At 38.2% G+C, this 14,113-nt stretch overlaps 2 protein-coding genes across 14 annotated transcripts in view; both read left to right on the forward strand.

Moving 5' to 3' along the window:
- The window catches only part of LOC107266843, a 16,080-nt gene extending 9,518 nt beyond the window's left edge, over positions 1-6,562 (forward strand). For 9 of the 10 annotated variants that reach the window (XM_015737759.2, XM_015737758.2, XM_015737760.2 and 6 more), the window contains 5 exons: positions 2,325-2,646; positions 3,037-3,145; positions 3,252-3,412; positions 3,505-3,661; positions 3,775-6,562. In XM_015737759.2, the coding sequence (XP_015593245.1) occupies positions 2,325-2,646; positions 3,037-3,145; positions 3,252-3,412; positions 3,505-3,661; positions 3,775-5,291 (2,266 nt within the window). In that variant the 3' untranslated portion in view covers positions 5,292-6,562. Of the gene's footprint in view, positions 1-1,839; positions 2,195-2,324; positions 2,647-3,036; positions 3,146-3,251; positions 3,413-3,504; positions 3,662-3,774 lie in introns of those variants that run through there. The other variant, XM_015737765.2, reaches the window with a different exon arrangement.
- Positions 6,563-10,187: 3,625 nt separating this feature from the next.
- Positions 10,188-13,826, forward strand: LOC107266846 (histidine--tRNA ligase, cytoplasmic). 4 transcript variants are annotated; one of them, XM_015737773.2, is made up of 6 exons: positions 10,188-10,555; positions 10,874-11,185; positions 11,915-12,127; positions 12,207-12,428; positions 12,520-13,021; positions 13,095-13,826. In XM_015737773.2, exons 1-6 carry the CDS (start codon positions 10,460-10,462, stop codon positions 13,577-13,579), a joined length of 1,830 nt encoding a protein of 609 aa, XP_015593259.1. In that variant the 5' UTR covers positions 10,188-10,459; the 3' UTR covers positions 13,580-13,826. The 4 variants fall into 4 exon arrangements, with proteins under 4 accessions (XP_015593259.1, XP_015593262.1, XP_015593261.1 ...); XM_015737776.2 differs by lacking the exon at positions 10,874-11,185 and adding an exon at positions 11,631-11,774 and having other exon boundaries at positions 10,221-10,555; XM_015737775.2 differs by lacking the exon at positions 10,874-11,185 and adding an exon at positions 11,626-11,774 and having other exon boundaries at positions 10,222-10,555.
- The last annotated feature ends 287 nt before the right edge of the window (positions 13,827-14,113 follow it).

A 14,113-nucleotide genomic window follows, 5' to 3' on the forward strand; every position in this document is an offset into this window, starting at 1 on the left:
GTGTAACTAACCGTAACAAGGGTTGAGAAAATATTACGTGCTATCCTATACTATGACGTTACCTCGGGTGTTACCTTGCTATACGTATCTAATACCCTACCTCTAGGGTATTTTATATTTTAGAATTACCTATCTATAGCATATGCTATCATTGATAAATCATGAAGGCGTGTAACATAGACCTGTAACAGTATACTATACTATGGATACTATGCTATATACTACGCCTTCTTGAATTACCATACGTGTAGAAGTCACAGATGCAACGACCTCGAGATTAATACTTTGTAATACTCTGTAGTTAATATTGAGAATAATCTATCGTTAACTATTTTTGCTTCTTTTGATAATGTGTCAATTAATCTGTAATTCGGTCTTGATGCTAGAATTTGAGGTTAACCGATAAGAAAGGCAAAATTTTAACATTACTGCATTTAATTATAGGGCACTAAAATCAAAATCGGTGTAATACACGTAATAGATTAATATACTTATCGTTATTACTGAATACCGCATGGTAAAATTTCGTATATTTCTCGTCCTATCCGGGAAAGTCAGAGTATGATATCGCTAACCGATTATACCTTATGGGAGTTATGAAAATACTTAAATATCAAAATAATACCAATTGAAGTATACGGTCACTTTAATACAGTCTAAATATAATTTATTTGTCTTTTGAGGTCTTTTTTTTCAAAATTCTCAAAGTTCTTCAAAACAAAGATCAAAGAAAAAGCACGATATCTCTGACTGAATTGATGAAAAAGACGAAAGCAGAGAGATATAATGAGTGTTGGGCATCCGAGCACAACAGGGAGACAAGCCAGAAATTCAAAGTACGTTGGTACTTCGAGATATCGACCAGTCGCCCTGGAACGCTCGGAGTCTGTGCCATGCATTAGCGTCGCTACTACCACTGGATGTCGCGGCGTCGATAAAACTTAGTAAAAAGCCAGACTTAAGATTTCTCATATTTTCATCATCATATTTCGAATCGCTATAATAAAATAAAGTTTTCACTCTTATAACATTTAAATAAAAAGCTCATTGTTATTTACATGAGTGAATTGCGTACGAAAAGTGAATCACTCGCCAAATTGAATAATTTGAAATGATTTATCCGGGCAGCGGACTATTTGTTGGGGTGATATAAGAGCCCGAGTCCAAATATATTGATTTGCAAATGGCAGCCAATAATAATTGAATCGTGAAGTAATTTCTTTAGCTGGAAATTTATTAGTGCATTTAACCAGCTTCAACACTCAGTGAATGAGCAGTGTCCTTATACGTGTGAAGATCGTGGATGGATATGCGACACAAATGCTCATTGGCCTACAGTATTAATATCTATATTATCAAGCTTATTAATGTTGTCGTAATGGCGTACGTGGAAAATGACAGTATACCGAGAGTTCGAGCGGGTTGAATTTTTATAATTAAAAAGAAAAAGAGAGAAAAAATGCTTGACTAGAGTGTACCAGCTCGTGTAGTACACAATAAAGTCTGCGCTCCAACCCTTTCAAATGCCGCAGGAACAAAGGATGGTTAAGCCCTTGTTGGCAAAGATGCCCCGTACGATGCAAGGGGTGGCATGTAGATACAGGGCGTGACTTTAATGCGAGTCACCGATTAAAACGAGTATGAGGATTTAAAGGGAAAAAAGGAGAACGCAAACTTGCCGGAGTTTAAAAAAAATTATATTCAATTTCCATCCGTAGTATTTGTTCCGGAATAGAAAAAAAAAATTAATATCACTGTGCGATTATCCTGACCGAGTTTCCCGGACGTGAATGAAGTATCTATTTGCACTAGATACTTGGTGCAGCGTCAGTTAGATCTCGTACGTCAGGTCTCATGTGTCTTATGTATGGCTTGACTACCCTGTAGGATAGATTCAAAAATAGCGCGCCGGCAATGCTAGACCTGGCTTCTCATGGAGCTTGGCAGTCCGCGTAGCTAAACAATCGAGACCAGACGTGCCAGTATAGTGGCCCACGCTGGAAATTGTGCACTCAGGATACACAGTGGGTCGGTATAGAAAGGAAAGCCTGATATCAGATAATCCTCACCTGACAGTCGAAAGGGAGATTCTTCATAAAATGGAAGTGGAGATCGTGCCGTTTGTGAATGGTACGGAAAGTACAGTGATTTCTACGAGGCGTAACAGTAGAGTGAGAATGATCGGTAAAAAAGGGTACGAGATATGAATTAATAGATTTGTAAAGTGGATACTATCGCTGTCACTTCCGGTCCGGTGTGATGAAACTGTTCACGACCAAGAATGGGTAAATTTTTATAATTTTTGTTTCTTCTTTTTATCGCAGAACATCACTCTTCATCATCATGAGCTTCATCTATGCCAAACTCCTGGTGGTCGTCTGTATCGCTTATGTGATAAGCGAAGTGGTTACGCACAAGCTGCCACTTTATTACTATGAAGGATTCTTCACGTATTTATACGGCGCCAGTATACTCTTCCTCCTCTACGTATTCTGCTTCCTGCTCCAAGAGAGTGCTTGTTGCTCGCGTGGCGCGGAGACGCCGCCGCCACCACCCAGGCCGCCAAAACCACCCAAAGAACATAAGGACAAGAAGGACAAGAAAGACAAGGAGCAGAAATCGGCTAAGAGCAAGAAGGAGTTTCAGGTCTGAATAACGCGCGACTAGAACCACCGATACCTACTGACACAATTTACTCTTGTTCTCCCCGAGGTATATTTTTGTTGGTTTCTTGCGTCCACGCGTTCACTGATTTGCTCACGTTTGTGACTCATGCTGTAATATAACTGGGAACGGAGACAGTTTGTGGTGATGACGTAAGATATTTCAGACTTGACCGCGACATTTCGTTCGAAAGCCATTTTATATTGGATCTTTGTTTTGTTATGATTATTATGTCGAATTCGGTATACCGTTAAATCAGACTTATTGTTATTGGCGTCTGCTGCTTTTTTTTCTCGTTTCTTTTTATTCTTTTAAGATAATTTTATCATTGTGTTTTATTCGATTTTATCTTATTGCACTCTGTGTGTTTAGGATGCGAGTGACGTCGAGGCTGGTGTCGCCACTAGAGCTTTACGGAAGCGCAAGACGTCGCAGAACGATCACAGTCATGGAAGCTTCTTCCTCAGGATCGGCGCCATCGGTAAGAGACGTCATAACGAAGTACCGTTTTCAACGGATGGCGATACACGATCCCGAGGGAAATGCTTATTGTTATTGTTTCTCTATTAATATTTGTGTTTTTTAAGCTTTCGGATTGGGCACTATGGTTTATAATGGATTGGAATTCGGTGCTTTCTTCGAGGTACCGCCTACGTCACCATGCTATCAGATACTGCGGGGTATCAATCCTGTCTTGCAAATGATCTTCACGTTCATGCAAATGTATTTCATCTTCATGAACTCCAGGGTGATTGTTTATTAACTATTTAATTTTATTGACTTAGTGATGACATTTGTAAGGAACGTTTTATCCCTTAATGACCTTATTTATTTTTGCAGCTGAATATACACCGGTTCAAGGTTATCGCACGCTTCGGACTCATGCATGTCGTAGCTACCAACTTGTGCGTATGGATAAGAACTTTGGTGCTTGAAAGTCTCAAAGAGATCACTCAGTATCATCAGCGTTTGGGCTACGAAGAGAATGGCGTCCTCGGTGAGTTACTTTTTTATAAAAGAAAAAAGAAAGAGAGAAAGATCGAACTTTTTTTAGAGTCGCTTTAAATCTTGGTTGTCGTGACTTTTAAACTTTGAAATATTTTATTGTAGAGAGTATCAAACAGCATTCTCTGCGAAACGCTGGCGCCATCTTGGGAACCGAGCCGAGAGACATGGCGCAGTTGCGGGAAGCTCCGCTATCAGTCCTGTCTACAGCAACCATAAGAACAACCCTAGCTACAACAAGAGTACCGTCGCTGGGTCGTGCAATACATACAACAGCCAGGGCGGTTGCCCGAGGTATCATAAATGCCACAACCACAACTACAACCACAACCGAAATACCCTGGACAACCTCGACAACCCCATCCACAACATCAACATTTTCAACAACATCCGCCAGTACGGCAGTTACGACCCTGACGACTCTACTGACGACCCTGGCTCCTAGGACAACCACAAACCGTGCAACAACCCTCATTCCGATGACAATGACAAACACGAGCACTACCACCACAACAACAACAACAACACCCGAACGTTCAACTACCTTTGCGCCCTTCCTGGCAGAAATGTTCGATGCGCCGCAATCAGACGCCAAGGAAATCAGCCAGATCTTCGATGTGAGCAACCTGACCAACACTAGCAACGTCTGGAGTACCAATTTGGGATTTTATGCTGAGGCCCTGTCGGCCGATGGAACCGTATCCAACTCCTGCGGAAGGGTTAACATCATGGGAACCATTGTCCAGGACGCGGCACCGTATCTCTTTCCGTTTATCATTGAGTACAGTCTTATCGGCGCTGCCGTCATTTACGTGATGTGGAAGCACATTGGACGTCATCCGCGCTGGCCGCATCAGGCCGAGGCAGATCTTGAACGCAGGCTGGAAGCTATGTTGTCGCGACGTGCTGTTGCCCTCGCTCACGCAGGACACGCGCGCGTAGACTGCGTCGGTGCCAGCAAGGGTCTTTTCTTCGGTCTCTTGCTCCTTGTTGGCTCTCTAATTTGTCTAATACTCTTCTTTGTGCTCATTCATCATCCCGAGCTAGGATTGCTCGCCATATACCTGGCGGACGTCTCTCACTGTGTGCTTATGGCTCTCTCGATAGTCGCCATTATAGTCGGTTTCATTCGGGTTCAGGGTTTGAAGTTCAAGGCTGAGGAACAAAGCGACCTGAATGACATCCTTTTACGCGTCTCAGCCTTCGGGCTCTTCGTCTACGCAGTCTTCTCCGTGATCGCAGGATCCTTGGCGGCGTTCACGCACGAGCCTAATCTCCTCGTGATGGTCACCGGATTGCTGTCCGTGGCCCAGGTCGTCCTACAGATGCTTTTCATCGCCGACGTATCACGTAGGCGTGTCCATCTTCCCGAGCACGATCGTAGCAAACCAGGTCGTCAGGTCGTGACATTCCTTCTCATCTGCAATGTCACCATGTGGGTCATTTATACCTTTGAGACGCAGAAGGTCGTCGCCAATCCGGTTCAGCTCGATTTCTATGGCTTTCTTGCCTGGGCCATTGTGCAGAGAGTGACCCTGCCCCTTTGCATCTTCCACAGGTTCCACAGTGCTGTGACGCTCGCTGAGATCTGGAAGACAAGCTACAAGGCACGACTTGAATAAATGATCAGTCATCCATAACCCCACCTGCGGGACGGCGCCTTTCGTCACTATTCGAAACGGAATGGAACGAGCAACGTTTTGGAAACAATTGTCAGATTGTTGAGATTTTAAAAGCAGAAGTAAAGGATAAAGGAATATCAGAATAGGTAGGAATAAGTGATAAACCACGAAGAATTGGAGGATCGAGGAAATCCGAATGAAAGAAGAAGGTGCGTAGATGTCGCCCGTCGTGACGTATACGCGACAACGAAGAAAAATAAACAAAACAAAAAGAATAACCAAAACGAAAAAGAAACAGAAACACGAATTCTCATTATTGAGTACTTCGAATTAACGTTAAATCGAGGGCGAATTTCGAATTGCGATTTTCGCGTTTCCATCTACGACGAGGAAAAAGTATTTTGCTCCTTCTCCTACCATTTTTTTTTCTATTATGTACTTTCTTTGTATCTGTGAATAGCGCTGTATTATTTTTGTACCTTTTTTCAATCTTCTTTAAATTCATTAACGAGTTTCTGCCATCACCCGAGACGCTACGAAATCCCTGTATCTAATTTGGATACAGTAGACGTTATATACGCATATACGAATTTTTTTCATTTGTATGAATTTTTATAAAATCAATTCCCTTCGTCCCTCTGACCACGGCACAGTTCATCGGTGTTACTGTCAATGTTTCTCCACGCTTCATGATTTCTACCCTCATCGCATTTTCTACTTTTATACCTTCGCCGCAATTGGCGCTTCGAGGTCAAATTTATCGAACGAAAAACAAATAATAGGGATGCTATTGCTAGCGGATGTTATGCGAGTCTGAAATGATGAAAATAAGGGCAACAAAGAGCAAAGGAAATACAGACCCAAGAGCCACAAGAGATTATTTCTAAGGATTCCAAATTTCCTTCAATATACTTTTGGTAATTTCAAAAATAAAAAAAAATAAACGAGCAAACAATAAGGACTTATATACAATTATCAAATAATGCGTTCGCTTTCACGCTGGCATCCGCGTTTATTGCGTGGTTGTAAAGTACAAAATTGTTTCTACGTTTTAGGATATTTTTATCGCTATTTTACGTAGCGTGGGAGATTAATGTGTTTGAGAAAAGAAAACACGATCCAGCATAATGACTGTTGAATTATAAAACGGAGATTCACGCACGCGCGTAGTGCAGAAAAAAATGGCAACAACAAAAATAAAAAAAAAAAGTAAGAGTTAAGAGAAAAAATTTTAACTCGGAGTGTCGGAAAGTAGAACAACGTTTAAGAGCGCTACGTGACACCCTTGTAATCGTATGAGTTATATAATTGATCACAAAAGTAACGGAAAATACCATATAAAATTAAAAGAAAACCTGTGTAACAATAACACAACGTGTGTATAGATCATAGAGAATATTTTTTTTCTAGCGTATCAAAGCGCATAAGCCAATCGGAACGAGACAAAGGATACGATAAGGGAGTCAGATTATTAAAATCCAGTCATTATGAACTACGAACTATATAGTAGAATATCAGTAGTTTTAGTAGAAAGAAAAGGGAGACAATGAAAAGTGGGAGACACAATATAAATGCATTAAGGGAATATAGAGAAAACAAGGAAAACTCAATTGATAAAAAAACATAGTGTACACGGGACAAGTACATAATGAGCATTCGAATTCATATATATATATATATATATATATGTAATACATAAATATACTGTAGGCAGGTACGAATGCGTTGATAGATATTAATCATCTACGAAAGATTAATTGATAACTGCATTAATTAATGCTTAAGGAAGAATTTGAGCGAAATACTTAAATCTTTTCAAAATTTATTACTGACTAGACGATACCAATTCACTTCATGCTATCCTAACCTAACTTAGTAATACATAAATATACTGTAGGCATATAGAGAAAACAAGGAAAACTCAATTGATAAAAAAACATAGTGTACACGGGACAAGTACATAATGAGCATTCGAATTCATATATATATATATATATATATATGTAATACATAAATATACTGTAGGCAGGTACGAATGCGTTGATAGATATTAATCATCTACGAAAGATTAATTGATAACTGCATTAATTAATGCTTAAGGAAGAATTTGAGCGAAATACTTAAATCTTTTCAAAATTTATTACTGACTAGACGATACCAATTCACTTCATGCTATCCTAACCTAACTTACCAGATATCGATAATTAATTCGACAAATAATTCTCTTCGATTTTAATTGATACCTATATCAATTTTCAATTTTTCACCATCTGCCGGTATCTTAAAAAAAAGGCTGTCCTCCCACTTCATATGAGACCCTCACGAATAAAGTACCCCGTCCACAAAAAAAAATATCCCATTTTTCTTGATTATCCAAATATCCAGGTATATCGCTCGAGATATTTTAATTAGTAGTAATAACGGAGATGATGAATCACCAATATTATTATTATATACATATGGATATACATACATGCATTACCCGAAATGAAATCATTGATATTATATATATATAAACATATAAATACGATCGAGAAAGATTAAATTAAAAACGAAAAAATTCAACGTGTAAGATTGATGAGTGTTGAATGTGATGTAAATATCAGTAAAAAGAAACGAAAATTCAGCAGAGTGTCTGTGAAACGAAATCACCGCCCTATATATATATAAATATATATATATATATATATTGTTGGCATTATTTTTTACATTAAGTGTGTGCGTATCGTATATTTTCATGTAGTATAATCAATTGGAATGTTAAAGTTACAGTCAGGTAAATATTGCCAATTGACCAAAAGAAATCAATAGTGTTTAAACAGCATGATTCGTTGAGCCATAAAAACGGCAATGCAATTGGCTTCTACATACCTAACTAATTTGGTTGTCAAATCTTTTCACCAATACTCTGCACTGGGTATACAAAAACAGCAAGGCATTTTTGGAATATCTGAAATCCTGACAAACTCTCATTAGTATATACAGTTAGATGTATATTATATATCCGTATACAAGCAAGCTGAGAATTTTCTTGCCATCGAGATTTTTATTTTATTAAAGAGTCTCCATCAGCCGATTCTATTCATATACATATATATTAATTGGATTACCGTTAAAAGTAGATAAAACAAGGCACTGCCACACCGGACCAACCTCCGATTAACGAAGAAAGAAACCGTTCTTTAAAAAAAAAAGAAAAAAAGAAAACATTCAAAGTCTGAAAAAAGTAAAAACTCATTAATAACGATAATAATAATAATGACCCATCCATCTCTAACATTTATTAGGAACAGCGTGGACAATTTTTACTTGACACGCAGAAACCATAATCTTCTTTAATAATTTAGTCAAAGAATCCAATGAATATCGTTGCGGAGGTCGCAAGAAAATAGGCGACGTGTCTTTGTGCTTAGCCCACGTGCTTAAAAAGAAATTTAACGGGTGGCCAAGAATTCTTGTATATGTACCATTATTCTATTTAACAGTAGCCGTAAGCCTAACAGTTAAGTGATGGATGAGCGACCTGCGTAGGAGAAATTAAAAAACAATAAAATAAATATTGCCGCGCACGCCTCTGCGCCGATTGTTGAGAAAGAATGATGAAAACGTTCAAGGGGATATACATGTTAATTGCGACGCAAAAATCGACAAGAATTTTTCATAACCGAATTTCTCAGCCGCAAATCGCACGTCCATACTTATTGAGATTATTAATACATTAAGTAGAAAGTTTTTGATGTCTTCGAGTATACAATTAAAATTTGTACACATACATTATACATAACACGCACAACGGGACATTGTAACCAGATTATTGGAGCAAAAAAAGAAGGAGAATAATGATTTAAAAATATGGGATTTACGTGAGATCACATATTCACATGAAACGGCTTGAGATGATCATTTGTAGTGACGGACGAATGATTATTATTACGACGTATGGAAATAAAGAATACAAACACGACTCAACATTAAATGTAGAAGAACAAGTATGATAAGTGTCGTCGAGTAACCAGTTCTTAAATCGATTAGCGATAAGACTCTCAAGTAATTAACTTAATTCATCCACTCATTAATTGTAAACGTTAACGTTTCATTGTATCCGTTGAGTGGCGGGCACCAGTGTCCGTGTCATTTGTAAACGATAACAATTATATTGGTTAATAAAAGTTATCTAGATGTAGTAGTGTTCGTTTGTCTATGAAGAAAACGCCTGTAAGGAATATTTGAATTTAAAAGATTTTCATTTGATGTTTATGCATTTCGTAGAGATGGCGCTATCTTACAGACGATGCAATTCCGTTTTGTTTCTCCACGTGGATGTAATTCATTGAAATGGAAAGGATCTGACATTGCATACGCGACCTACATGGAAAACCTGTTTCTATTCTAATAATCACATAATCACTATCCTAGGTACGTTTGGCCTAGAATTGAAAGTACCTGTAGACGTAACTAGTAGAACGCTGCGAGTCGAGCCTCCAGTCAAACTTCTCCCAACTATCCAAGTTATATATTATAGACACTTGACGGATACATTATTTTGTAATGTTTTTAATCAGTTCAAAGTTACAGAAAAGTGCATATTTTGTGCTCAATTAACAATTTATTTTATTTATGGTACATAATTTCAAAGCTATCTAATTTTAATGAGATAATATGACGTTCATAACTTGTACAATTTTTGCGAATATCTGTCAATGCATTAACGTTTCGTCATAATTCAAAAATAAACTTGGAACATTCGCAAAAAGTCCGGGACATATGATTAGCATAATTGAGTTAGGTGGGTTCGCAAATAAATGAACAACGAACATTTTTTTTAAGGAATTAAGAATAATGCATAGTCATCGTTGTCGAGCACAATACAGAATTGTTGTTTACCAAACAACAACAGTTTTAATCATTATGTAGTCAATATACTGTCATCCATAATTTCATTGTTGATAAATAGAAAATCTGCTACTAGAATGTGCCTATAGTGTCTATTCGCATTGATATCAATTCCGGAGGTAAATGAAAGCAGGTTTCAAAGTTGGTCACGGTGCCTTGCGTAATACGTACGCCACGACAGCCAAGTGAAGTTCGTTCAGTCAGCAGTGAACTGTCAGACGAAACGCATGAAACTGAACCGAGATTAGTGTTGGAAGAAAACCGCGTGGTACACAATGGCTGACGAAACTCGAGCGAAGATCCTGGAACTGGTGAAGGAACAGGGAGATCTTGTACGAAAATTAAAAGCTGCGAAAGCTGATAATGCTAAGGTAAAGGACTAAAGAGTTATATATATCGAGATATATGATAATAAAGATATTCGAAACACTACAGCCATATGGACAACTTTCGTTCTGACTGCATCGAGCACTAACCGCAACCATCCGAGACTAACATAAAGTGCTACGTTACTTTCACTAAATTCTATTGGTTTTCATTGTTCCAATCGTCTCGTCTCTAATATCGATTCGAAAGTCTTGCCGTTTTTTCTCCTAGTTTTTCCCTACCCTTCAGCTAATAGTAGCACTGTATTTATTATCCTAATTATTATTCCTGAACGCCGGTTTTAAAATCGTTTCGTTTCCCAGGGATCACATAAAGCAGTAAATTTAAAGGATGATCTAAAACAATTAGACAAAGAATTTTTGGATGTCAGCTATGTCTGTGGTTGGATACCAACTACGTTGGATACAAAGTTGTATGATTCATGTGAATCATTCCTCAATGGGGAATTTATGAACCATCCTCATCTGCAGAGGTGGTTTTCTCATTTGAGAAGCTATACACCTTTGGAGCGCAAAGCATTCCCTGCTCCAAAAACCCCACTTTCACAGTTGGCAAAGAAAGTTGAACAGTTGACTAGCATTTCTTTTCAAAACTCTAAAGGCCTTGATGAGAAGGTGAGGCAGTATTGCATCAGAACAGCGCTGCCACAGATTAGATGAATCAAAATCAAAAAGTATATTTGTGCTATACCACAATAGTTATTATCTGGTGTAAATGCATTGTAATGGATAATGTTGAGTTGTGCACTGTGATAACATTTTTCTTATATCTATATTTAGTTTCTGCGGTAATTGATTGTTATAAAATTAGATATCATTCATGTTTTTGCATTGACATTTGCTCAAAAATAACTTAAATAAGCAAAATTGCTATGAAAAGATATAAGATATAGTTTTTTTATCTGAGCTTTAATAATCAAATGAAGAATCCTAACAAGTAAATGTCTTGGTTCCTGAAATTTATATTTAAAATTAAATGAAAATAATCTATAGCATAGATGATATTCTGTGGCAGCATGTTAGCTAACTTGTATTATGTCTGGTGTTTCGGGTAGTTCAGTAACCAACACTGAAGCGGACTTTTCTCTTTGATTCTGGTTCTGGTATACTTCCACAAATTGATACGATGTTTCGTCTGATGCACATCAATTTGATCCTGGCTACACGGCACTGTCGCAACATGGCAACCGTCACTACACCCCAGGTACGAGAGTGTCTCTTATTGTCACTCTGTTTCTGGATGGTTTTCAAATATTTCTTTATTCATTAGCTCATGACTTTGCTCATTGTATACATTAGCATAAATGAAAACAGAGTGAGTAACATGAACCTTTCTGTTTACAGATTGCCGAAGAAGTCTCTAAATTACTAGATCTAAAGGCTAAGTTAAATGACGATAATGCAGGACCACAAAAATTTATCATTAAAACACCAAAAGGTACACGTGACTATAATCCCGAACAAATGGCGTTACGCTTGTCTGTTTTGGATAAAATAATAACGGTTTTCAAAAGACACGGGGCGGAGACCATAGATACGCCGATTTTTGAACTTAAGGTTAGTAGACTTTATATTTATTTGGTCTTCAGCAATCATTACGGTTGTACAAATCCTTCGTAACTTTTTCTTCATGCAGGAAGTTCTAACGGGAAAATATGGAGAGGACTCTAAACTAATCTACGACCTTAAAGACCAGGGTGGAGAACTATTAGCTCTTAGATATGACCTTACGGTACCTTTCGCGAGGTACCTTGCAATGACTAAATTAACAAACATAAAAAGGTACCATATTGCAAAAGTTTATCGTAGGGACAATCCAGCCATGACAAAGGGACGATATCGCGAATTCTATCAATGTGTAAGTGAGCATTAGAGTACATAAAGGTCATCTTGATCTTTTTTATAAAACGGTGATGCTTGATAGTTTGGTATTGCATTAATTTTCGCAGGACTTCGATATAGCTGGTCAGTATGATTTGATGCTACCAGATTCAGAATGTCTTCGTGTGATTGCGGAGGCGTTAAACGCACTCGATCTGGGTTCTTACAAAATAAAGATCAATCACCGACGTCTCCTGGATGGAATATTCGCAACCTGCGGCGTCCCTCAAGATAAATTTCGCGGCATATGTTCAGCTGTGGACAAACTAGATAAGGCATCCTGGGAAGAGGTGCGCAAGGAAATGATCGAAGAAAAACAGCTAGATCCAGTAATTGCTGACAAGATTGGGGTCTACGTGTCGAAACACGGTCGCAGTGACCTTATCAAGGAACTGAGAGATGACGTAGAACTGATGAAACAAGCGACAGCTGTGGAAGCTCTGAATGCTTTAGAACTTCTATTGAAATATTGTGATATTTACAAACTTACCGATAAGATCAGCTTTGAACTTAGTTTAGCGCGGGGACTGGACTATTACACAGGGATCATTTATGAAGCAGTATTAATCGGTGAGCAAATAAACAATTATAAAAAACAAATATATGAACAAATCAGAGGAATAACGTGAGTATTCGTTTTCAGGCGATAATGTTGAAGTCGGTAGCATAGCTGGTGGTGGCCGGTACGACAATTTAGTAGGAATGTTCGATGTCAAGAAAAAAATAGTACCTTGCGTCGGGATATCATTAGGTGTCGAGAGAATCTTCAGCGTCCTGGAGGCGAAGATAGCAAGTTCTGGAGTTAAAACACGTACAACGGAAGTGGATGTTTTTGTAGCAACAGCTCAAAAGAATCTCCATGAGGAACGGATGCGACTAATTACTGATCTTTGGGATGCGGGTCTGAATGCTGAGCAATCTTATAAGAAAAGTCCAAGATTACTGGATCAGTTGCAGCACTGCGAAGAATACGGAATACCACTAGCTATCATCGTCGGCCAGAGTGAGCTTGCTCGTGGGGAAGTTACTCTAAGAGAAATAAAAACCCGCATCGAAAAGGCAGTACCCCGTGAAAAACTCATTTCTGAGATCCGCCAGTGGATAAAGAATTCACAAAAGGAATTCTAGTTCATCAATTTTCTAATCCTTAATTCTCACCTGATTAGTTAGTTACACCTCTATACGGGGATTGACACAATCCTCACTCTGGAGCATCTTCAACAACTTATGATTTTACACTTGTCACGGAACTTCAGAGCTGCAAGGAATGCTTGTCGCTATAGCTAGAGAAAACCAACTACACTTTTTAACTTATTGCACCATCATAAATCTTTTTACTTTCCCTCCGAATAAATCACGCGTTCAGTTTATGCTATTACGTGTATCATTTATCCCTATCACAGTAACACTCTATTCTATCATATTAATTATTTTATTCGACAATGTGTATATATGTACATTTATATAAAATCGTATCCAACAGCCAATCAATATACGTATAATATATTACGTTAAGCGTACGCAGTCATTTATTTGATCACTTTGTCATCACATTGTATCTACGATTAAATAAGGAACAAAATTATTTATGAGGCTTTTAGCTCGAGGTCTCGTTTCGTACTTGTCGAGACGATAGCGTGTCAATATTATCACGGTATTATC

This window comes from Cephus cinctus, unplaced genomic scaffold (genome assembly GCF_000341935.2).
Source record: "Cephus cinctus unplaced genomic scaffold, Ccin1 Ccin1_scaffold0330, whole genome shotgun sequence".
Lineage (NCBI taxonomy): Eukaryota > Metazoa > Arthropoda > Insecta > Hymenoptera > Cephidae > Cephus > Cephus cinctus.